This window comes from Neopsephotus bourkii, unplaced genomic scaffold, assembly GCF_033783945.1.
Source record: "Neopsephotus bourkii isolate Nb327-2 ecotype Australia unplaced genomic scaffold, CSIRO-AGI_Nbou_v1 NB_42, whole genome shotgun sequence".
In the NCBI taxonomy this organism is placed as follows: domain Eukaryota; kingdom Metazoa; phylum Chordata; class Aves; order Psittaciformes; family Psittacidae; genus Neopsephotus; species Neopsephotus bourkii.
In genome coordinates, this window is record NW_026900559.1 from 1,270,075 (window position 1) to 1,296,852 (window position 26,778).

The following is a 26,778-nucleotide window of genomic DNA, read 5'->3' on the forward strand; positions in this document are numbered from 1 at the left end:
CTTCATTCGCCATCTCTTTCAGGACCTGAGGATGGATTTCATGAGGACCCATGGAGTTGTGCATGTTCAGATTTGACGTAAGTCAGGAAATTTAGTTATGATACCAATTACAGCTAGAACTTAGTATCTGTGAGTCCTGTGGAGTAACTACTATGAGGTTATTTGTGTTCTTCAAGCATCATCAAGTATCAGTCAGATCATATAGTGTATTTTTAAAGTTGATTTCTTGTTTCCTTCCCCTAAAATTGAAATTCAAACTTGTATTAGCAAACTTAATGAGTTTATTTTTGAAAACAGATATTTGGCTTTGACTTTGCTGCCTTGTAATGCAGTAAACAACTACATTCAGTGCCCTTCATATTTTAAATCTTTTTTTTTTTTTTTAGTATAATATGTTTAAAAGCAGCGTAGTTCTTACTGCTTGTCACAAACTTTTATCAGCAACACACAAATGTGGTGGTTTTCCAGTGACAGGGTAATACCTAGCTCCCTCTTAAATTGGTTTAGCTGATTTAGTTAATGAGCTTAGTTATCTCATTTTCATCATGGAGGTATTGTACTAGTGCTGTGCTTCACCTAAGGGTGTCCCTTCATGTAAGGAATCCCGGCAATATGTTGACCAGAGACTTTACCAATTCTTCTACCATCTACCTAAGTAGTTCAGTATCAAGTCTGTTCAACTTTGACTAATCTAGAGCTTCCCTCTAGAGCTTCCCCCTCCCCTTAGTGTGGACGCTTTATGCTTTCTAGCTGAAAATTATTTTTAATTCCCATTCTGATTAGTCTTTAAAAAACCCCTCAATAGTCTTGTTTTCATTTATTACAAGAAAGGGTAATAAATAATGAAGGAAGGGTTCTATTTATCCTTCTGCCTATTCCAATGAAATGTATGAAGTGGAATAGAGCAGGTAGTGTCTGAATTAACAAACGAATTAAATTTAAATTATAATCAGATGAACAGGATTTGTGGCTGAATAGTTCTGGAGGATGCTGTGTAAGTAGTGTTCCTTAGGCAGTCATTCTAGTAATCATCAGAAATTTTTCTGCTCCCAGCAGCTGTGGATAGTTATTTAGGACTAAGGATTAACTTTAATTAGAGAGGATGCCAGGTTCTAAAAGGCCAGGATCCAAATATATATTTATAACTTTTGTATTTGGTGGTGTCATGAGAACTACAGAGCCAGGCTGAAGAGATGAAATCGGCAGCTGTGTTCCTGTAGGGTGACTGGGTACTATAGAGCATGCGACTGGAGGAGAAGCAAGGTGGGGAGTGGTGGGCTTGGAGGCTGTGCACACTTGTTCATTCCAGCTCAGGAATTATCTTGCAGTTGAAAAATGTGTGAAGGGCTTCTGAAGCTTACCCAAGCTGTTTGATGTTTCATTACACCATTAAGTACAAAGCAATGTGATTCTTGAATCTTTAAACTTTTTACAAATATGTATTTATTCATCCTGGGAAAAAAAAAGGTGGTTGTAGTTAATTATTAGCTGTGTCTTCTAAATATTAGAGGAACTTGTGGGCCACCCAAAGCACTGATATTAAGGAAGATCTGGATTTCAGGAGTTCTTGTCAAAAACCACACGCTTCTCCATAACTGATAAAGTTGGCAACCTCATTATTAGGAGCAACCTTGGAAAAACAGCTGACTTATGAATTGTCTAAATGTTAACATTCTTATCTCTGGATAGCTGCTGGCTCAAGGCAGCCATGAAAGGTTCAAATATAATTAAGGCTTTTCATAATTCTGAAGAACATTTTGCTCATAATGACCATGTCTGTTAAATACTATATTCTTTTTGGATACAGTAAACTATAGCTTTACATACAGAAAGCAGGTTAAGAAATTTGCAAGGGATGTTGGCTCTAAGCACAATAGTTTCTGTCAGAGATTTTTCACTTGATTTAAAATGCAAATCTTAGACTGGGTTTTATAAGGTAAAGGTAGCTAAGCAAAATAAACTTACACCATTCAGACCAGTTTGCTCTGTCTGCACTTCCTGGAAGATCTTATTACTTAGGTAATTATAACAAAGAGGGTTGCAATATCTTTATCTGTGGGCTGGGCTCTAAATTAGTATGAGCATGTGGCTTAGAAAGGATGATTATAATTTTGACTTATATCTACTTAACTGTAAAACTTTGGCTATTAATAGTAAGCAATTTCTACTGATCAAGCAAAAAAGTGAATTCTCCTCGTCTTGGGGACCTGAAAAGGTAAGTAGATTGGTTCTTGTATTTTGCTGATACATAAATTAATCTAACAAATCCTGAAGGTTAGAATGTGCTATTAGTAAAGCTTGTACTGGAGCATTAAATCTTGTTAGTGGTAGTTTTTTTAATGTTTACCAAAGCTGAAAAAACTTATTTTTCAAAATATATGTATTTTTTTTTAATAGAGGTAGATAAGCCATGGTGTTCTGCATCTGTTAATGTCATTCAGGAATGAAAACTCTTAAAGTACAATTAAAATACCAGCAAATAGATCCTGTTTGAGGCACTTGGCATGCCATGAGATTGATACATGTGTCTTGTTATTTAATAATAATAATAAAAGAATCCACAATTGCAGATATTTCTATAGAACTAGATCAGAAATAATAACTGAAAGCATATGAGAGCTGCAAGCTATTTTCATAATACTACTCAGAGCAGTACACTCTGAGAAGGGAGTGTCTGGGAAAGTAAGATTTGCCTGAAGCACAAGCAGCAACAGGTCTGTCTAGAAAAAGATGTCAAACAAGTAATATTACATTATCGCTCTGGAGCAAAGAACATAGCATTTATTAATAAATCTTTGTTTGATAAGCAGGTTTTACTCTAGCTTAATGCAGTTAAGCAACAAATACACTGATAGAGGTGAGAAAATGGGCTGGATGGAGGCTGACAGGAGATAAAAGACACAGTTCTGGTGGTATTTTTTGGCAAAACTCTGTTTTGTGCCTAGTTCTTGATTGAAGGGGTTTTTATTAGTAAAATTTCAATTTTGCAATGTAATCTGTCATCATTTTCTGTACCTTTTTCACTACTGATGGTGAGGTACTGTATTTGATGTTTAGAAGAGATGGTAGTTCTGGGTTTCTTGTTGACAAATGTGTGATGCTTTAGCTGCTTTAAGCACACAGAGTGGTAGCTTACTGCAGAAGAGCGAGCCTGCTGTGTAATGCAGCCATAGAAACTCTATGCTATTTTCAGTATTTTCAACTTTTTTTCTCCCTTCTAATTTCAAGCCAGTCTGCTGTCCTGATTTACCAATACAAGTGGTGGCCATAGATTTCTGGGGGAGTGGCTGGTGGCCATGTCTGCCAAAGGGGCAAAGCAGCCTATGTGCACCTCAGGCAGCTGCTTACTGTAGGTGGATTTCTTTTCACTGAGGTGGTTATGACCAATGCTGTGATTGCTTTGAAGTAGGGAAAATATTGCAAAGAAGGAAGCTTGTTGCAGTTGAGAATCAGGTATCTCTCAAATATTTAGTGAAACTACTAAGCTACTGGCAGGTAAATGTGACAACAGAAGATGGAAATCTACCAAATCGAACAAATTAAAGCAACGGAATTGGAGGGAGTGTTTATAAACTTCACATATGTAAGCATTCTGAAATTTTAGTTTTGTATCAATTGACTTAATGACTTTCCAGATTATTCTGGTCATTATTTGTGTAATACCATTAAATAAAATATTTGGATCAGATGCATTTTGGTAAAATTCAGTTACATTTAGCATTATCCATGTTAACTTATTATTTTGACAAAAATTGAGAGACTAAAACCAACCCTTCATTTAAATTAAACTCTGCCTTGGGTGATGCTAAAGATTTTTCTTCTGCTTTCTGATAAGGCATTCGTGTAATGCTCTTCAGATCAATTTGATCTGAAGTTAAATCATGGCTTACTCATTACCACAAGTATAAATGGCACACTTCAGATTAGAACATAGTAGTTTCTGACAATTATTCCTGCATCTGTCCCTCTGGGTAGTGGTGTTACATACATTGACTAGAATGGACGTAGGACACACACCTTGCACAGAGCTTACTCATTGTTGGTGAAATATACACAATGGAGAAAAGCCTGCATCTCAGAGTTCTTAGTTTGTAAAAGAAGCAAATGATTTTGACTTGTTAGTAGAAATTTTCAGTTGCACTGGGCTTATTATTACGATTGAACATTTCTTACAGTGTGGTAATTTGGAGTCAGCCTTGAGTATACTTTTAGGGATTTTATTTTTTTTTCCTGATGATCCCTGTGAAACAAGTGTAAATTTTTATTTTAAAGCTGACTTTATCCTCTGACTGCTGATTCTATGTTCTAGTGTTTAGGCAGGCTCCAACTGAGAGAATGTGTATGTGGTTTAGCTACCAATCATGCTGTTGGTCCTTGTGGCCAGTGTCTGAATTGTCATTGGATGAACACAAAAATATTTTCATCTATGTGAATTGCCATTACAGATTATTGTAATATTTGTTTAAGTTCAAAGTAATTGAATTCTTAGCATAGGCAATCACATGATAAATACAGATTAATACCATTTCAGTGGCACTGGGATAATTGGCCCCATAAACATACGACCATGGCCCGTACAGTTACCTACAACCTGTGTTAGTTGAAGGCTATCTCTAGCCATTGTCAGGTAGGGGTCTTTGTGGTGCTTAGAAAGCTATCAAAAATCTAACCCTTTTGAATCACAGTTTTTGAGTTTGCCGTATCAGAAGACTGAATGTCAAAAGACTGAATTGCACCCTTCATGGAAGAGAAATCATAATTCTGTGACCCTTTAAAGGCTTTGTCAGTGTTTTGTGTGTTAGAGCACTGCAGAAATCATGCATAAGTACAATCCCTGTTCATCTCTGCGTGGGCACTGGTTTCATACTTCAGTGATGAAGTGATGTGCAAAAGGGCCTTATTTAAGGGAGGATTTTCTCACTGGCAGTGAAACAGATAGCATAAATTATTTTCCCCTTTGAAATGTCATCTGTTGACAACAGTGACTGTTACTTGACTAAGAGTCCAGCAACACCAACTAACAAGTAGCAGCTAATTTTGGAAGATTTTCTTTGTAATCCTTAATGTCAGATGGAAACATGAGTGTCTTTAATCCTTGCAACAGTAACTTCAGAAACTTCATACTTGGGGCATTTTCGTTATTGGAACAAAGAACTGTATTTTCAGTGTCATGAAAGAAGTTATGTGAAGATTGAATGAAGTTATAGAAAGGAGAAGTAAAAATAATTTCTGTGTTGTCTTTACTCTTCAGACAGCTATCACTGCTTATAGGTTAAGCACGTTTTCCACTGTGTTGTTATTCCTGCATTGAAACCTAGTCAGTCCTTTTCTCACACAGTTCAAAAGGTTGAAATGCACACAACTTAGAATCTAGGAAATCACTGTTAAGGATGAAGCGTTGGGGAATCTGTAGCTTCCAGTATTTGAGATTGGTTTTATATCCATCTGCATTTCCTTGTTTCAGTAAAATCAGTCAAAAAGAAAAAAAATCCACAGTGAATGAAAACCTTATAAATCCCAGTTCATGGGAACAAGTTTTTTACTTTCTGTATTACTGTATTTTTGGCTGTGTTTTTGCTAATGTGGACTTTTGCTTGTGTGACTTACTTTATAATGTAACAGACAGGTCTGATTTAGTGTAATGCACATGGTTTCATCTGTCTTTTCAGACCTTTATTCTTTCTACTGAAGAAATCACAGATGATGGCTTCTGACGCTAGTCATATGCTGGAAGCAGCGTTGGAGCAGATGGATGACATCATTGCAGGTATAATATTGCTTTATTTTACACCAAACTGTTCAGAGATTTAGCTATGTTTGTGCTTTTCCCTCCTGCAGTTTTCCTGTTTACTTTTTAATTATCATTCTCAATTTGCCAAGTTCTCTGGAACACGCAGATTTCTCTAGTTGAACCAGTTGTATGAAGAAAACGTAAAGTAAAATAAGGGAAGAAAACATGCAATTCCACCTCAGACATTGTGACTATTGAAGTAACTTTGCTCTAGTGCTCTAACTTAAATACCTTCTGATTCACATTCCATATTGCATGACTTAGTTTTTTGTTTCAGAGTGCTTTGAAAATAGTTTTCAGTTAGCTGGATAGTATATATCTATATTTTACACAAACACACACATATAGATATGCAAAAATATGGATGTATATAAAATATACACAAATGTGTATATATAATAGTATAATTTTGTTTATTATGTATGTATTTAAAATAGCTTAGCGATTAATTACCGTCACAGCCTAATGAGTTAGAAGGTGTATCTTCATCTTAAAATTTATATTCTGGAATGGCGCTACGAATTTCTTCTACACAGCTGTCCATGAGAAAGGCATATTATGCAAGACAGAATTGTTTGTCTTTTGGTACTGTCATAGTAAGGCAATTAAAAGTTTTTCTCTCAAGATTACAGCATCCAAGAAGAGAAGTTGATTTCTCTGGTTAGGACTCTTACCTTTGGGGTTTGTGCTCACACACTATACTGTATATACTCCTAAAAGAAGTATCTGGGTAGGGCAATGATCTCACTTGTGCACAATGGGAAAGCATTCACTGAAGCTTTATAAATTTAAATAGTGACACCCATGATGTGCCTTCAGACTTTTTTTACATAATGATGATGACATCAGCCTTTTTTTGCTGCAGTTGTGTTTCTTCCTGCTGTTTTAGTAAAGCTTTCTATCCAGAGATTAATACAGAGCTTCAAATATAATTATTAGAGTAACCATGCTTAGGCAGGAAGTCTTATTCAGGATTTTTAGTTTAAAGGATCTCTAGATATTTTGTTTCTCATTAAAATATGGGTCTTCACTTTATTCCAAAAGTGTAAGCTTTAACAGTCTGCAAAGATACACAAAAGTGTAAATGTGAATATATGATGGCTATAACTCCACAAATAAGTTTTCACACAAATGGAACAAGTTCTAGGCTATTAGGAAAATTTAGATATGCATTTCCTTCTCCCTTCTTTTTTTGAATGCAAACCTTATTCAAACAAGACTTTAACCTCTTGCAAAACACGCAAACAGATAGTCATTGGAATATCTCTCAGATATGTAAAGAGAGAACAAGAACAGCCAGTCCCAAACCATAATTCGTAAACCAGGGATCCAAAATAATTTCTTAGCCATTGCAAACCTAGGGTTATGATTGTGTTGAGTGCTATAAAAGAACCAGAGGAACACAGAAGCCCCTGTCCCTTTAATTATGCTATGAAACAATTGCTCATAAACCACCTGCATACATCCAGAAATTTTAACTCAGTCTCTCTCATCTGTGATGATTTATGCGTAGCCCAGCACATATTGGTGATATCATGATGCACTGATGATTCAATTCTTCAGAAAAATCAAGAGAGGGAAAGAGTAGACATATTCTATTTAAACTGATTTTCAGATTAGACATTTATTTTCTTCCAGGAGTTGTCAGAGCTTTGTGGTATGCTTTCACTTGAAGGAAAGGTTTAGAAAACTTGGGATGATTTTGAGGGGCTTTTAAATTCCATAGGAATATGATTAGATCTTTTCTGTTATTCATGCTTCCAACATATCTCAAATTGTCCAGTGTCTCCTCTAATGAACATAAGACACCACGTATTCACCGAACAGGTCTGTCGCCTTGCTTCTCTGAGCAGTACTATGTTTTGTTTAGGAGTAAAAAAAAAAGGAAAGTTTTACCTGATAATGCCATTTCATATTCCCTTCAATAAAGTTTTGTAGATTTACAAGCTCACTTTTTCCACTGAGAGGATAACATTGCTACTCAGCAGTATTTCCATGAATGTAAGCTCTGAAATATGTTTGTTGTGAGGCTCATTCTGGGTAAGACAACAGGTGTTTAGCATTGAGTACTTTTTCCATGGTATGGAAAGATAGCCATGTGATATGTGGCATAACTGATTAAATGTCAGTATATGACTGTCTAAAAAAAGTCATATTTCTTCTAGTTTCATGCCAGAAAAATGGTTCAGGTCAGAAGCCAGGTTTGGTGTTTTGTTTTTAATATTGTTTTCCTTTTCCCCACTTCTTTTTCAGATTGTTTGTGCCCATAACATTTTAGGGTTAATCTTGATAAATAAAGAATAGAATTAAATTTTTTCAGGCTTCCAAAGAGCATTGCTTTTACCCCCCCCCCCCCTCACACACACTTTGTTGCCCATGATGGTGGCATAGTGAAGCAAATGATGGAAGGAATATTCTGTTTGAATTGGCAGATTACACTTCTCGTTCACAGCTGTTTTGTATTGGCATTGGTGTCCATGCTCTAAAACAAAAAGATTCAGGCATGCTAGATGCATGTAGAGTTTGTTTCCACAGTGCATGGATAAGTCATGAGCAGATTGGCAACCTCTTCTAGAGAGCTGACTTTATGACTTCACATTACTTATATTTTTTTAGTCCAATATCCACTGATACTCAGTATGATATGGTAGACAGGCTTCTATAAAGATATCTAATGGGAGAAGAACCAAGGTATTTCCCAGACAATGCATCTGTCAAGTCACATCAATGTTAACTGAATATTTCTGTATGATTTTGGAATTATATCTACCTGTACCAATAAAAAAATCAAATTGTTTTATTCCTTTACTTTTAGTTATAAAGCAAAAGCTCGATTGGTTGGGAAGGTTGTTTACCTTATTTATTTATTATTTTCCAGTACTAGAAATAGATAATACATTTTAACACAGGTTGAGTTCAGTTGATAAGCTGGAGGCTTATCCGGAGCCATCCGGAGGGACCTTGACACACTTGAGAGGTGAGCCAATGCCAGCCTTATGAAGTTCAACAGAGCAAAGTGCATCATCCACATGTGGGTCGGCAGTCCCAGGCACAGCTACAGGTTGGGTAGAGAAGTGATTCAGAGCAGCCCTGCAGAGAAGGACTTGGGGGTGTTGGTCAATGAGAAACTGAACATGAGCTGACTTCAGTGTGCGTTTGGAGCCCAGAAAGCCAACTGTATCCTGGGCTGCATCAAAAGGTGCATGACCAGCAGGTCGAAGGAGGTGATCCTGCCCCTCTACTCTCGTGAGACCCCACTTGGAGTATTGTGTGCAGTTCTGGTGTCCTCAACATAAGGAGGACATGAAGCTGTTGGAGCAAGTCCAGAGGAAGGCCATGAGGATGATAAGTGGGCTGGAGCACCTCCCAGGCTCCAGCCGTATGAAGATAGGCTGAGAGAGTTGGGGCTGTTCAGCCTGGAGAAGAGAAGGCTTTGTGGAGACCTCATAGCAGCCTTCCAGTATCTTAAAGGGGCCTACAAAGATGCAGGGCAGGGACTCTTCATTAGGGACTGTAGTGCTAAGACAAGCAGTAGTGGGTTTAAACTTAAACAGGGGAAGTTTGGGTTAGATATAACAAGTTTTTTTACTGTGGGGTGATGAGGCACTGGAACAGGTTTCCCAAGGAAATGGTAAATGTTCCATCCTCGGCAGTGTTGGAGATCAGGTTGGACAGAATCTTGGACAACATGGTCTAGTGTGAGGTGTCCCTGTCCGTGGAAGTGGGGCTGGAACTAGATAATCTTAAGGTCCTTTCCAACCCTAACTATTCCATGATTCTGTTCTAGACATTCTCCTGTAGCTAATGTTCATGTGTTCCAGAACTATTTGTTAAATATTCTGGTATGATTGAAGGGCTAAATATATCTGCTGGAGCCTATGCTTGCACACAGTTATTATTCCAATTCGTCTCAAATTGAGAAACATAGTAATTATTCTAGTTTGATCCTCTTTAATTCAATCCAGTAAGCTTTTGTATGCAATTTGGGCAGTGACTGTAAAACACGAATGTTCTCTCATCCTGTTTGGTTAGAGAACAGACAAGATAGGAAACTCCTTCAGGAGGAAGACTGCAAGATTATCATGAAACAAACCAGGACTGAGTCTTATAACTGCAGTTTTATATGTAAAACCTGGAAATATTGGACAAATCATCTGTGCAAATGTAGCTGCTGTTGAGTAAACTGGAAACAGCAAAAATCAACTGTTCAGAGCTTTTGATGTTTCAGTTCACTGTGTCCAGCTTCTGTGGCTATCTCTAGGCAGCACTGGATTCAAAGACAAAGGCTAAACTTCATGACTGTTGGAAGCCTTATGTACCTGATGAAAAAGTTAATTCCTTTGGGATGAGGCTTGAGTGGGTACTAGAAGAGCTATGCTCTTCTCTTGGCTTCAGAAACCTTTGTTTTAGGCACAAAATGATCATTAATTACTCTTTTAAAGAAGTGAGAAGTCCAGAGATATGTAACTTGCATATATTTTGAAGCTTCCGTGTATGTGTATATATACACGTGCAAAATCAGCATTCTCTCTGTTTAATGAGAAAACAGTCCTGATTTTTTTTCTTAGCTGTAGTTATTGTTAAAATATTAGATTGTGGTCTTGTCCTTTAAGGTAAGAACTAGGCATGCAAATACATGTTACAAGTATTTACAGATTTACTTCCTACTTTTAGCCTTCTATTTTTAAAAGTCATGTCCATTACTCCAGATGTTAACATAGCTCATGCATGATTCTCATTAATCCAAATAAAAAGTCTCACTGTAGACTGTGCATCTCAGTGCAATACAAAATGTATTAAAGTGCATGAGGGTAGGATTGTGAAGCAAAATTAACAAATTGAATTTCATTGGGCTTGATCAAATTTTACAGATAGGTCAATGTTCCCAAGTCTTTTATGCTTCAGTACATCTGCACTGATAACCCACCCTCATAGCTATATAAATTAGGCATGCTAGATGATTAGTCTTATTGACTAAAATAGCAAAAAGGACTAATGTGATTGTCAATGAACATGACATCCATTAGCTAGAATGACTTTCACTCAAAACAGAGGCTTTCTCTAAAGAAAGCACCCATATGTCAGATCTGTCTATGCATTGTTTATTTGAGGTTGCTTCCCTCTGAGGGTTAACCACAGCATTACTTTCCCTTTTGCTCAGCTTTTACCCATTTATTAAAATGTGTTTCTTTATATGACTATAGATTTTGATTATTTTATCCTTGCAGTATGTCCTATGAATGAAAATATTTTTTTATTTTAATTTTGTATCAAACTGCTTCTGTTTGTCAACAGTCTGGAAATCAATGATTTCCTTTTGTGAGCAATAACCAAACTCCTGTCACAATATTATCGTCTGCCGCTGTCTTCAAATTTGCCAACTAATCAGTGTAATTATTGAGTTTCCTTTTAACAACAGTTCCTACAATTACTGCTTACTGAAAAATAATGGGAAAGTTATAAACGTGTTATTGCGTAGGTGTCTACTGCTCTTTCAGCATTAGTACTGAGAGATTAAAAAATATAAACAATTAAAAACTTTGAAGAAGTTGTCCAGGAAGTATGCATATTTAAATTCCCTTTTCCTGAGGTGGCAGAATGCTGGTGGTCAGTTCATTGCTTTAGCTGTGTGCTGTAAACCCAGCCAGTTTGCTCACCCTTGCTGAAAAATGGGCCTTTAGAGGAAATTTTGCATAAGAGATTAACAGGATTTTAATTCAAGTTTAATATATTTTCTTCATGGCATCTACTTGCGAGAATTTGAAGGAGGAGCAGTGTGTGTGTTGGGGAAGGGGGGTGTTTCCTTCATTTTTTCTTTTCTTTTTCTGCCCCATCATAATTTTAATATGAAATCCATAGAGTTCAAGTTCTAGAGCTATGCTATGTTCCTGGATGTGTTAGATTACTAAATCACCTCTAGTTAAATGATTAGAACTTGGACTAAAAATGCAGGAGTGGACAAAACATACTAACATTTCTATTTGAACCCCTTTGGATGAAGTTCAGATTTTATGGACTACAGTTTTCACCAAGTTCCTATAAAAAATAACAGGAAATCAAAATATTTCTCAGTGACCTCATCCTTTACCCATGAACACACAGATACCTCATCAGAGGATTCATTCAGAATGCAAGGACTACTCTCACAGCACTTTAACAGAAGATGATAGACAACTCTGTTCTTCTTCATAAGGGATTGAAATTGTCCAGACCAGACAGAGAGCACTTAATCCTATTTTTTGTGGTGTGTGTTGGGGTGGGGTGGAGTGGATCTTACTTGAGCTGCACCCTGAGTGACATGCAGCTGATGGGCAGTACGAGCCCCTTGTGATTGCGTAGAATGACTAAAGAATAGCTTCTGTTTTTCATTTTCATTTGTATACTTCCAGATGGTTTTATATTTTTATCATTAATGTCCTATTCAAGCTTCACAGTATTTTCCAGTTAAAAACTTAGGCTCTGTAGTAAAGGTGTACAACTTTTTAGAATTTTAACACAGATTTTTGTAGCATTTATTTCAGAGCACTGAACTGGCACAGGTTATAGTTGAAATAATAATGGGAGAAACAGATTAATTAGCATAATGAAAATTCTATATACATCAGAATAACTGAACAACAACAGTTGTGGTGGTTTTCTTGTATTTTCTAAAAATATTGTGATTGTGCTAGCCCATGCCGGGGGGTTAGAACTAGATGATCGTAAGGTCCTTTTCAGTCTTAATTATTCTGTGATTCTGTGATTGTGTTACAAGGCTGTGCTTCAGTTATAATTAGTGTATTTCCTTTTCATTTTCTGTTCTTTTCCAATCAATAATTTAGGCTTTTTTTCTGAACAAAAGGAATAATCTACCTACAGCACTTGCTTATCTTGTTACTGATATAGAATCACAGAATCACAGAATAGTTAGGGGTGGAAAAGACCTTAAGATCATCAAATACCAACCCCCCTGCCATGGGCAGGGACACCTCACACTAAACCATGCCACCCAAGGCATTCACAACCTCCCTGGGCAACCTATTCCAGTGCCTCAGCACCCTAACAGGAAAGAATTTCTTCTTTATATCCAATCTAAACTTCCCCTGTCTAAGTTTTAACCCATTACCCCTTGTCCTATCACTACAGTCCCTAATGAAGAGTCTATCCCCAGCATCCCTATATGTCCCCTTCAGGTACTGGAAGGCTGCTATGAGATCCCCATGCAGCCTTCTCTTCTCCAGGCTGAACAGCCCCAGCTTTCTCAGCCTATCTTCATATGGGAGGTGCTCCAGTCCCCTGATCATCCTCGTGGCCCTCCTCTGGACTTGTTCCAGCAGTTTCATGTCCTTTTTATGTTGAGGACACCAGAACTGCACACAATACTCCAAGTGAGGTCTCACGAGAGCAGAGTAGAGGGGCAGGATCACCTCCTTCAACCTGCTGGTCACGCTTCTTTTGATGCAGCCTAGGATATGGTTGGCTTTCTGGGCTGCAAGTGCACACTGAAGCTGGCTCATGTTCAGTTTCTCATTGACCAAAACCTCCAAGTGCTTCTCTGCAGGGCTGCTCTGGATCTCTTCTCTGCCCAGCCTGTAGCTGTGCCTGGGATTGCTCCGACCCAGGTGTAGGACCTTGCACTTGGCATGGTTAAACTTCATGAGGTTGGCATCAGCCCACCTCACAAGCGTGTCGAGGTCCCTCTGGATGGCATTCCTTCCCTCCAGCGTATCAACCGAACCACACAGCTTGGTGTCATCGGCAAACTTGCTGAGGGCGCACTCAATCCCACTGTCCATGTCAGCGACAAAGATGTTGAACAAGACCGGTCCCAACACCGATCCCTGAGGGACACCACTCGTAACTGGTCTCCAGCTGGACACTGAGCCATTGACCACAACTCTTTGTGTGTGGCAATCCAGCCAGTTCTTTATCCACAGAGTGTTCCATCCATCAAATTGATGTCTCTCCAATTTAGAGACAAGGATGTCGTGTGGGACAGTGTCAAACGCTTTACACAGGTCCAGGTAGATGACATCAACTGCTTTACCCCTGTCCTTCTGTTCTGTAGCCCCAATCATAGAAGGCCTCCAAATTGGTCAGGCAGGATTTCCCCTTAGTGAAGCCATGGTGGCTGTCACCAAGCACCTTGTTGGTTTTCATGTGCCTTAGCATGCCTTCCCGGAGAATCTGCTCCAAGATTTTGCCAGATGCAGAGGTGAGACTGACTGGTCTGTAATTCCCTGTGTCATCCATTTTCCCCTTCTTGAAAATGGGGGTTATATTTCCCTTTTTCCAGTTGTTGGGAACTTCACCTGACTGCCATGATTTTTCAAATATGATGGCCAGCGGCTTAGCAATTTCATTCACCAGCTCCTATGCATTAATTAATGTGATTATTTGTGAAGTGTACTACACAAGGTATATAGTGGCTTTTTGAAACCATTAGGTAGAATGTATTTATGAATAGATCTCAGTAGAGTTACAATAGAGATATGGAAAAGGAAATTATATAGTAAATTACTTGAAAGCAGGTCTTTGCCCAGGGAGGTTGTGAATGCTCCATCCGTGGCAGTGTTCAAGTCCAGGTTGGACAAGGCCTTGGGTGATATGGTTTAGTGCGAGGTGTTCCTGCCCATGGCAGGGGGTTGGAACTTGATGATCTTAAGGTCCTTTCCAACCCTAACTATTCTATGATTCTGTGATAGAGAAATAGATAACTTCCTGGCATAACAGTTGCAGAAAATTATGTGACACGAATATGGAAGAGGTGGGGGGGGGGGAGGGGATACAAATGGTGACCTTGAACCATTCTGGACATTAAAGCGGAAAATATAAACGCTTAACACAAATTTTTAGGGTTTATAATTTGTAGTTCAACATTTATTTTATAACACTTCTTATAGCTTGTTAGGTGCTGACAATTAGCTTCATGCTAATTAACTTGACACTTTGGAAAAGCTAATTAGTTAATTCCTTAGATGTCATCAGCAGTAACAGATTTATAACAATCTAAAATCTTTTATAAATTTAAAGATAAAGCATTTCATGGTCTTTCTATTTATTTAGTCCATATTTTTTCACACTGTCTATCTGTGGTTTTTCTTTTAAGTTTGTTAATATCTCAGACATGGCCTCACAAACCATGCACACACTTGAATAGCCACTGCAGCCATCTGGTAATATATGTTGTACGATGTAGACTTCAAGTTAAGACCTGGCATAACTTTTCAGGTGCAATTTTGACATGTATTTTAAAAGCCTGTGAAAATCATGGCAATTTGAAGGTTGACTGCACATGGATGGCTTTGTCAATGCATTCCTTATTCCACATTGCCAGAGCAACCTGAAGTCTGGAATTTCCTCAATTTTGAGTGCCTAACCTTGAGAAAGGTTAAGCACTATAGCTATTTGTGCTACTGTCCTGAAACATGTTTCCCATACTCGTACTATCCTAAGCATATTTTCTTAGAGATAGTGGGGCTCTGAGCACAAGTTTGAAGACTTTCTGAATCTTGTTTGTGGTACTGATGGATTCCCTCTGTAAACAGAACAGTAGTAAAGAATCTTATGGAGCTGAAAGCCTTGAGAATTTGTTATAAACACTTTATGATCTTTTACAAAAATAGGCATTTAAAATTGTTTTGTCTAGGACAAAATTGTCCTTTGAAGGTTCAAGTTAAATATTGACCTAGTGATCAAGTGGGTGTCTTACTTCTCTTGAATGTGTTCCTGCCTTTTCAGCAAAACAACAAAATTAGTTTTCTTGAAAATGTGTTAAATCTAATTTAAAATGGAGAGAGCTTTGCAGTTGAAATGTGCTACTTGAAATTCTCTATTTCTGACTATAGATAAACAGTTCTGTTGGTATAAAGCAACAAGAAGTCATGACCTAGACACCTACATCAGCTTGCCAAAATGCAGTACTGCATTGTGTTTGTGCAAAATAAAAACCATAAACCATAGGTATTTGTATTAAGTTTTGAAAAAAGGGTGGGAGGAAAAAAAGAATTGTAAATAGGTTCAGATATAACATGCAGCAAAGGGAGGCAGTTTAACCATAATGGCCATAACGCCATAGGATTGAAAATCTGAGAGACAAAGGTTCTTTTGTGGTTTATATGATGTGATCTGTTTTTCAGTACATGAGTCAATTCTTTCACAGGCTACTGAATGGATTTCTAAGATCTAAATTTAAACAAGTTTTATGAAACATAAAATGTTTAAATTTAACATTCGTTAAATTTAAAATCAGAGCTTCTCAACTTCCTACTTTAAGGCAATGAGGTGGATCTGAAGGAGTCTTTTTAAAAATAGTGTAATTTTTATAAAACAAGATGCCTTTATTTACTCACAAACTGAATGTTCTTTTCCCTATGCTTTCAGAGATTCATTTTTCATGAAACTGTATTGATGTTACCGGTAGCTTACTACAAACTGTTACAGATTTTGTACTAAAAAGAGGTATTTGTTATCTCACAATGCTGTATTAGTTAGACTACTGGTTTCACAGGCCCTAAATTCACTTATATTTGTGTGTAAATAAAAAAGAGAGAATGGGTGCAAATATTTGTTCTTCTTTAATGTGTTGGTCCTGTTTTTCCTGTGCAATGGAGACTCAAATCTCCATCATAGCTGCATAATCCATCATCTTTTTTTCACCAGCTGTGAGGCTGCTTAGCCTGTGTTTCTGGATAGGAGAGATCTTTTTGTTGTAGCTGAGTGTACAATACCTAATGTGCTGCACATCACAGTTTAGTCTGTAAGCATGTAAAAGGAAAAAGGTTGAGTAATTGCATAATTTGCATAGAAATTATAGACAGTTCTTGAAATTTGTCTCAAGGACTCCATGTGTGGTTGTAAATAAAGCTCAGTTGAAAGTGATCTGAGCTTCTTGAAACTTGCATCTGAATGTGGTCATTAAAGTTTCTAAAAAGCCTTGGAAGTTTTTTCCTAGGACTTCCTGCTAATCCAGCTTAACAGTTGTTCCCTGTAGTTAAAGATCTAAAAGCAGAGATTTGAGGAGAAGCTAATATGAGCTATGATTCAAAACACACCAGTTGTGATGTATTTTGCATTGCAGTATTAGAGGAAAGGATTGTGTGAGCTGCTACTTCATTCCTTTGACAGTAGGCTTAGGAACAAGCAGGCTGAATTATGTCCCATCTGGACCTTACTGCTAGTTTACATAAATTCACATTTTCAAGACTGTCTTCATGAGGAAAAAGAGACTTGTTCTTCAAAGAAAATTACACTCTGTAGTCTTGAAGGAGAGAGGAAGAACTTGGACAACCTGTATGCTTACTGAGTAAAAACTAAGGTAAAAAAACAAAGTTCTCTAGCAGTGTAATGATGGACTCAAAGGCCAGAGAAAATGTATGCTTGTAATTTTATTCTGAACCACTGTTGGTCATATTTCAAAATTGTTACCCTTGATTAGTTCAGCTTTCTATGAAGTCATCCTTACCCCAGCATAGAAGTAACTTTTGGGTTTTGTTGTGGGGCTTTTGTTGGATTTTTGCTGTTCTGGACTAAAGGAGTCAGCAGTTTTAGGAAAATCTTTTTTTAACCACTGATGGTTGAGCTGTGTCTTACCAGATTTTTTTTTTTTCCAAAACTCAGCCAGTTTTAGAACAAAAATAATGAGCTAATAAGAGTGAATGCAGGTGGTCGGAAGTTAAAATACAAGGAAGGGCGAGAGATCAGAAACAGGATCTACTGCTACAAGTGATGAGAGTTGGGTGATGGATGAATGTATGGAGTATTAGCTGAGGAGAGCTGATTTTCAGCTGGCAAGGCTTTCTGCTTTTCTTCTGCTTAGTAATTTATTTTGTAAGCCACCAGTAGTGTGGTTTTCTGAAGACGTTATGTATTTGCCCAAAAGGAATGTTTCTTTGAAGCCATTCAGCTAATTGCAAGGAACTTTGAACTGAAAATGTGCTTGCATGGTCAGGGTGTAGGAAATGTGTAACTTACAAGTGGTTTTTCTTTCTTTATTACTTAATGTTGTTCTTTATTCTGTGCATGTACAGGGCAGCATTGTTTAGCATCCTTCATTCACTCTCTGTCTTTATGTGGAAGTCGGAATTGAGCTGCTTGGAATGTCTTAGTTCCAATATTTCTTTTCCCTTTCTTTCTTCCTTTCCTACTCCTCTAAGGTGGACATTTATGATGATTAATTGTGTTCCAGTAGTGCTCTAGGAAACCATGGTGTTGAGTATTATATAAACATAATGACAAAAGATTCCCCTTTGTCCTGTTTACCCCTGGAAAAAAATGAGGGAGAGAAAGATTGTGACTTGTTCAAGACTATACAAAATTGGTCTTTTTGCAAGAGTTCAAAACTGCTCTTATTTTTCCTGGGTATCTGTAAAATTCTCATACTTGAAACACATTCTTCCCCACTTCAGCTGTCTATAATAAAACTGCATACAAATTAATTATTGTTGGCAGAGTATACTGGTAACATGTAGTGTTCTGTTTGCACTGTGGAATCTCCTTTTTGCATTAATCTGCAAAATTCTTACTCTCTGGTGCTAAAAGTGTTTTGCAGCATGATGATTTAAAGGCTTAAACTAATGAAAAGAAATATAATTATAATTATTTACTCCTGTGCCCTTTTACTTCTGTTTTTCAAGGTGTGTTCTTCTGGTGAGCAGTATATATCCTACTTATCATGAACCTACATGGATAGCAAACAAGAGAAGCAAGCCTGTGATTGATTTGAATTTAGGCATTAAACTAGGAAGCTTTCTAAGTTTAAATGCCGAGTTAAACTTCATTTCTGTATTTCTTTATCTAGTATAAAGTGCATTAGTTGTTTTCAGAGGAATTCTTTGTTTTCTGTTTCAGCCAGGATCATAGATGGTACTACAGTACAACCCATAGCAAACAAGTTTAAAATTAATTTCACAGTGGAGGAGTGTATTTGATGGGGAGGTCATTTTCTCTTAGTGATGCACTGAGATCTGGGTAGTTCCTGTTCTGGACAAGGAGAGTTACTCATGGGAGAGCTTTGTAACCTCTGTTGATTTGAGTACTCTGGCCCCTGTCCAGCCAAACAAAGCACTTTTAAGTCCCTCCTTAATATTTGTGATCCCAGTTATTTGAAACTAGTGCAATTTTAATTGCTGAAGACTAGAATCTTCAGCATATCTAAGAATTATGCCTGGTATATACTCAGCATGGTAAGAGTACAGATACGGTTTGGTTTTTGTTTGTCTTTCTGCTAGTATCAAACACAGGTACATTCTTCTCTCAACAGTGCCTGCTTTTAAAATTCTAAATACAAACCTTGAATAGTACTGATGTATTGAGATATAGATATACATTAAAAAAAAATTCTTTCATGGATAATAACATCAGTTGAAAGATTTAAAATAATTAATTAAGTTGAGCTTTTCAGTCTCTACTTCCTTCATTTAGCTTTAATTAGTATTAATCAGAGATGTTTTGCTTTTCAAGGTTTAATGGAACTAGTGCATATAGGAATTTACAGACTTGTAAGATCATTACATCTTTATTCATGTAAGGAAACAAATACTGTGCTGTTTACTGTTACTAGCTAAGACAATTTCCAAGTGCCTTTATTGTCATCTTCAATTTAAAATCCTGTACTGTTTACGCTCAAAATTAATTCCCAGTCATAGGTATATGGTAAGTTGTAAGATATACCAGCTTTTGTGTGTTGTTAGGTAATTTAGGGAACATGAGTTTGCCATAAGGATGTCTTTGATAATTTTAATTTGTTGCGCCCTGTTTTTCTTAGCAACGAACAGAAAAATATTTCCTTCTTCAGGTTTCATTTTATTTCTTATTTCATGCAAAATTAAATGGAGCAGAACTTGAGGCAGGAAAGTAGCAGTAAAAGAACACCTGAAAGTTCTTGAATTGACTGCCTCAATCATGAGATGTCAAGCTGATACTCTTTCCTGGTAAAAACACATTACCACCTTCCAAACGTCCCTACACAGGACAGGACTGTTGTCAAGACCCACCTTAGATTACAACTGTGGAAACTTGGCATGTAGGCCTTGCATATGGACCCAGTTCTTGAGAGTTCTGAGAAATTATGACCTTCCACTACTGTGTAAAATGAGAGACTTTGAGGTGGCTGAACAGTCTGAACAGTCAGTTGAAGAGTTTAGGATGAATGAAGCATGCATATCGAGTATGCCCAGTCTCAGGAAATCACAGAACATATAATCCCTGGATGTCCCTTCCTGTACTCCAGCACTTCAGATGTTTTACATTTATAAAACTGCGTTTCTCAAGGGCAGCAGTTCTTCCGCTTGCCAAGATTAAAGAGTGTGCATGTATGTTTTCTTCCACTAGTGTTTTGGTAGAGGCAAATCAAATGAAGACATGCCCAAATGTGTGAATTTCATTGTGATTGAGTTTTCCTACAGAATTTTAAATTACCTTCTGTAGAAGGTAGACATTACCAGTAATGTTGTAGCCATGATAATCTAAGGATGGAGGCAAGATGTGATACGATACATAGTGAGGCATTTAGACTGGTGAGGGAAGATGTTGCCAATGCTGTCAAGAAAGTTACAGTGGTGTGTATGGTATGGCTATGTATTTGGCTGTGTAAGCTACCTACCAAGTATGATTGAACTCCTGAACAATTGATTTACATCTCTATTCAGCTTCAGCTTAACGATTATGGCTTTTATTTCACAATTAAAGGAATGGTTGTGGTCCTGAAAGTGTGTGGTTGGTTTGGATTGTGTGGATTTCTGTTTGCTTGTTTCTGTCTTGTCTGTATATAAAAAGTATGCTCATAAATAACATGAAGAATGCTGTAACAGAATGCTCCATTAAGTTTTTCCCATTCTGCCTTTATTTTAAGTTGTCAGTTCATTGAAGGAGTAGCTACCAAAGCTGATTATGAAGTAAATTTGTATCCCGTCTGTGGTTCTGGTGTGAGAAGTACTTGCTAAGCAAAAAGACAGGAAAAATTAGCATGGAGTTTTTCAAAAGAAAGAGTGAGAAAACTCGTTTAAAAGTCCTAATCACAATAATCACAGAATCACAGAACAGTTAGGGTTGGAAAGGACCTTAAGATCATCAAGTTCCAACCCCCCTGCCATGGGCAGGGACACCTCCCACTAAACCATGCCACCCAAGACTCTGCCCAACCTGGAAGCTGGATCTTTAAAAGTAGCATCAATGCTACTTTGTGTGTGTATCTGTTTTGAAAAATGAGTAGTGAAGCACTCTGGATAAATGAAAAGAGTTAAGAGGTTATATGACCCAAATGGCTCTTACACAGTTTTTAAATCTGCTGTCTTTAGTTGCTAGAGTTGAATATTAATCTGCATTGGCAAGTGCATAAACAGAAATAACGAAGCTGACATGAGTAGCTGAGAGTATAGAAGAAATACACAAGAAAATCTCTCTTTATGATTAGAATACTCAAATCCAGCACAAGTGTTAGATGATCCTCTCCTTGGTAGGAAATAATTCAGTAAGATGATGTTGATTTATGAAGTGAAATCGTCTTGTGTAGCAGTCTTTGTAGCACCTGATATTGAAGAAGCTTTATCTTGGGCATGGTCTTAGCCAGAAATTAAGATGAGATCTCACTCTTGAGGTATTAAAATAAACTCATAAGCAGCAGAATTCAGCAGGACCAAACAGCAAATATTCCAAGTTTGAAAAGAGGTATATGTAATACTTCAGTAGTGAAAATGAGTGTTGCTTTAAAAAAAAAAAAAAGAAATCCCTACTACTGGACCTTGCAAAACTTTACAAATTTCTATGGATTGTTTTGCACTGTTTAAAACAATAATAATAAAAAACAAAGCAAAAACAAACAACCCATGTACATCCTACAGTAGAGTTCAAACCACACAGTTTTTTTGCACAGATCTGACAGAATTCTTTGTGTCGTTAAGGCAGTGGTTGAAGAAGACCTAGTTAATATTTAGAATTTTCCTGAAAGCTTTGAGTGAAGTTAAGCATTGGGTTTCAAATTAGATACATCTGCTTGAGGAAAATAACTTAGAATCTAATTTTCAAAGGCCCGGTGATGATTTCTGTTCCTTTTTTAACTAAGATGTAAATTATGTTGAACACAGGAGTAAAACAAAGAATAGTACAGAGATTATTATAATCCCCTCACGCAGATCAATGATGCAGGCTTCTAAGGAATACTGTGTGGGTCCAACATAGAGATGGTCAAAAGCCTAAGAAAAAATCTTCTATGAAGGGGGAAAATGTGATTGTTTATGCCAGAGAGAACAGGAATGAAGACATGAGTACAGTCTATTACGTACCTGAGGCAATGAATTGTAAAAAAGAGGAGGGGAAAAAAAAAGTTGAGCAAGTAGAAGTTTTCCATCTGATGAGTTCTGAAAGAAACAAAGGGATAGTAAATGAAATCAAGATCTGAAATTCAGGACTAAGAAATTACAGCTGATTTTAATGTGCATCTCATTGAAGCACAGTAGTAAGACAAAAAGATTTGGAGATGTTAGAATTCGTATTACTTATAGCTCTTCTATCAAGTGAGATATGTTTATTGTTGTGCTTATTGTTCTTGAGAAAATAATATTGTTGCTGGAGGGCTGGCAGGAGGGAGGTGTTGTAATTTAGACAGCTTTTTGTAATTTAGAGAGCTAGCAAAGTTTCTTTAGTAATTTTTATTGCTAAATTGTTGGGTTTTTCTCTGAGGGAGGGTTTTAGACCTGCTCAAGGTTTTTCTAGTTCTGGTAGCATGTTTTGTTTTCATGTAAGTTTCTTGTCAAATAACTGCCTTAGTCTTTCATAAGCTGCTTAACACTGCTATGTGTGGAGATTTCGATGTAGCTGAGAAGTTAGTGACATCTCATGGTACCCATGGCAAATTACAAGTGATTTGTGATACGGTTTTGGCATTTATAATTTAATAGACATTGCAAGTGTTTTCTACATCAGAATTTTTTTAATACGCTTGTACATACCTCTCATATTTAATTCATCAGTGTTTGTTATTTAACTAGAGACTAACTCAAGTATTGGTAAGCCTGAAATACTGATACTTGTCAGATAGCATCTGAAGTCCAAACGTTGCAATGTGTATTATGTATATATTTGTAATTTACAAAATAGTTACTAAGCATTATTGTCTCTCCTGGTTTTACTTGGTTCAGGTACAAAGTCAGCTACAGAATATGCTAATGGTGGTTATGATATTGTGTCACCCGCTCCATCAGTGTACTTGGGCACATTTCAAATTTTGCATCTCCTGGAAGATCTAAAGATGGCACTGGAAATGCTTGAGGATCCTCAAGAGAAAGAAGCATTGCGAAATCAAATTCCGGGGGCCACAGCAGTGTGTATACGGGAGTGGTTTGAAGAGAATCTGGTAAGTGGTTATTTTATAGCTTTTCCATTTTGTTTGCAAACAGCATTGGTTCAAGTATTTTTATACTTCAATTATTTTTATAATACCCGAAATCTGCATAAGTAGAGAACTACAAGAGATGGTGAACAATTCATGTGCTCTTTAGAAAGAGAAGAAAGCACTTTATGTGCTGATTACTAAAGCCATGCAGATATAGGAGTACAAGAAGTTGGTAAAAAGACTTACTTTGTCCTTGGTGAGAGAAAGTAAAACTGAACTACCGAGATACCTTTTCTGTGGGTTTTTTTTGTTGTTGGTGGTGGTTCTTTGCTGGAGATAACAAACAAGTTTATAACTAGTCATAAAACTTCAATTTTTAAACCACCAATTTGGAATATGGTGGCATTGCCTGTTGAAGGGACAGATTCAGATTGGATGATTCTTCTAAACTTTCCCTCAGTACATTTCGTTTACCTTAACTATGGGTATTATGAACCTCTGAAGTATCTTGTACTCCAGGTGGTGGGGGTAAATGTAGGAAAGCTCTAGCTTCTGAATGTGAGACATTCATACTGGGATAGACAAGGAATAAAGTCTTGGAAAAGATTAAGGCTTACCAGGTGAGGAGCACATCTTCAGACAGACATTAAGAGATCCATTGGATGTGAAGGAAGAGAAACAGCAGTGCCAGAACACTCCTCTTCACCAAGCCTGCCACTGCAAGTGAGTGATGGTTTCTGAATGAGTTAAACCTACCTATCATTTTGTCAACTTCCGGAAAGTTTTCTAGATGAATGGATTTTCTTCTGGCTTTGTCACTTTTATGTGATTGTGTTTGAACTTGTGAACTGCTGTTTTGTTGGCATTCTCTACAGAGTGCAGGTCTATGGCCGGAAAGTCCTGTTTTGGACTGTATGAGAGAAAGGAATGAGATTTTGGTACCAGCTTTGAAAGCAAAAGGTGGAGGCAATGATTAATTTGGATTTGCAGTGTTAGATTTTGAGTCCGTATCCTCAGGCCAGCTCTTACTTACTTCCTGACATAGCAGAAATTGTAATGCTTTTTCAAAGCTTTGTAATAGCTAAAGTATATTTTTAATGCATAAAAGACATCAATTTTCAGAGTTGTTTACAGTAAAGTTGGCTCTGAACTACCAAACTGAACAGTTTGAGTCTGGTGGTCCGGCTTTTGGCCCCTCTGTTGCACAAGGGGGCCAATTAATTAAGCTAGCTTTTCAGCTCTGCAATGTAGGGAACGCTTGCTGTTTTGACTCCTCATATTAACCTATTTCTTCTTTTCCATGAAAAACCAGCCAAAAGAGAAACCACAGTTCCCTCTTAAAGTTGCAGTTTACTGATGTCCCAGAAATCTTGTCCAATGCACCAAGAGTGGCATTCATTTGGGCACTCTGGATTGAGAACCAACAGAACACGGAAACTGGTAGCACATCTCCAGTGCAGTATATTGAGATCACTGTTTTTAAAATACTTTGCACTGTTCTGTATTAACGAATTCTACGCTTCCTTTAAAGACATGCAAAAGGAGGGTAGTGCACAGTTGCTGTGGCTGTTATTTGAAAATAGATAGTAATCTGTGCATCTGTGGATCTTTCTCATATTTTTTAAAAATGCAGATAATTTGTAAGCATGGGCACAATTTCTGTGGATGTCAAAATTGGAAGCGCTTTCTCCACTGAAAAGCGGCAGTTTCATTTGGGAATTAAGAAGAAATTCAGCTCAGTTCAGTGGAATGGAGTATAGAATCATAGATGGTTAGGGTCAGAAAGGACCTGAAGATCATCTAAACATGTATTTCATAGTTATGGCCATTATGAGGTAACAGCCTCAAGCTGTGCCAGGGCAGATTTAGATTGGATATTAGGAAAAATTTCTTCACAGAGAGGGTGAATCAACCTAGTTGATTCTATGTCCCATACTGAAAATTCCTTAATTCCAGCCCAGAGCTCTGAAACATGATACTTGAGACGTAAAAAAAGATAGTTAAGCTATAGAGAACGAGAACTCTGTAGCTAAGTGAATCCATTCACACCGGAAGCTCAAAGAATGTTTGGTAATCATTAGTCTGTGAAATGTTGGAGTGTCATAAAAAAATAACCCCTTCTCAGTGCCCATGGCTTAAACACATTGACAATGAAACAGTTTGTTGATTTATTAAAGGCATAATTAACTAGAAATCAGTGAACTGTATATTTAGGATCAACATCAGCAATGGAAGAGATAAACCAGAATACTAGATGCTTAAGGAATGTTAAGAAACACCTACAAATTTTGAATGCAGTTCTATAACTAATTCCAAAATGCTAGAATCGCACAGACACACACACATCCCCTTTCACAGGTACACGCAAACATTTCCTCTCACAGCTGGGGTTGATTACAAGCATGAACAGCCTCTTCTGTGGATATGGGTTCCCCTGTTTACACACATCTAGTGAATATGTGGGTACTTTAGCTTTTGTGTGTACCCATGGAGCACCCTGTGCTCTGCTAACCCATGCACTGGGGAGCAAGAGCCCCGGAGGCTCGTGCAGGCACCCCCCAGGTGTGGATTCTTAGATGTTGCAACTGGTAACAATCAGGTAAAATGTGATTACATAGAAAATCCAGATACTCTCAAGTGGAATTTGCTACAAGGTGTCTTTGTTTGCTTTAAAGCATAGGGTAATGATTCCATGCAGATATTTGCAATATATTTTAATTGTTTCATTCATGTGAAATATCAAACAGTGCTTGCTAGCAGTAGCCATAGCAGACTTGTAACAAACTTTGGAGTGGATGGTGAACTTTTGAGCTTTTTTTGTTAGAGCTATTGCAGACTGAATTGGAGGAGGATTTTCTGTTTGTGGACAATTAATTCCGTACCTGTTTTGGGGTCAATGCACCTTCCTTTGAAGCTGAAGGACTGCTCTAGCATGTACTGAATAAACCACTGGTTTTAGAGGATACTGCAGCTGCTTTGTTTCTAACATTATACAGGAATTGATGAGGTCAAAAGTATTCCCAGCTAATCCTGACTAGGAATACATTAGAAACTAAAGATACAAAAAACAATCTGATGTTTATTTTAAATGTACATAAACATGCTGCTTTCAAGAGAAGTGTTATTTTATGATTTTTCTTACATGCATGCTTGAAAAATTGCGCTAAAAATCCTTGCAGCTGCCATCCTTAATCAAGAATGCAAACCATAGAACCATAGAAAGGACCTTAAGATCATCTAGTTCCAACCACCCTGCCATGGGCAGGGACACCTCACACTAAACCATGTCACCCAAGGCTCTGTCCAACCTGGCCTTGAACACCGCCAGGGATGGAGCATTCACAGCTTCCCTCGGTGACCCATTCCAGTGCCTCACCACCCTTCAGTAAAGAACTTCTTCCTTAAATCCAATCTAAACTTCCCCTGTTTAAGCAATGTGCCTGATGGAAATAATGTGAATTTGTGTTTTGCCACTGCCCTGTATTTGCTTTTATGGGAAACTGCAGAAAGGAGAGTGAGAAAGGTGATTCAAGCTGGATAGTATCAAATAGCATTTAACAGATAGCATTTTGTTTTTTAGCAAAAACTTCTGCATTTTAGCAGAAGTATGGAACAGAAGTCCCTATTATTTTTTTGTATGCTTCTTCTGCATTAGCAGTCATCAGAACCTGAAAGCTCT

At 37.4% G+C, this 26,778-nt stretch overlaps 1 protein-coding gene across 2 annotated transcripts in view; it reads left to right on the forward strand.

The window, feature by feature from the left end:
* The window catches only part of PPFIBP2 (PPFIA binding protein 2), a 107,773-nt gene that overhangs the window by 13,573 nt on the left and 67,422 nt on the right, over positions 1-26,778 (forward strand). For both annotated transcript variants that reach the window (XM_061347284.1, XM_061347293.1), the window contains exons 2-3: positions 5,670-5,767; positions 22,906-23,120. In XM_061347284.1, coding sequence (XP_061203268.1) covers positions 5,701-5,767; positions 22,906-23,120 — 282 coding nt within the window. In that variant the 5' untranslated portion in view covers positions 5,670-5,700. The remainder of the gene's footprint in view (positions 1-5,669; positions 5,768-22,905; positions 23,121-26,778) is intronic.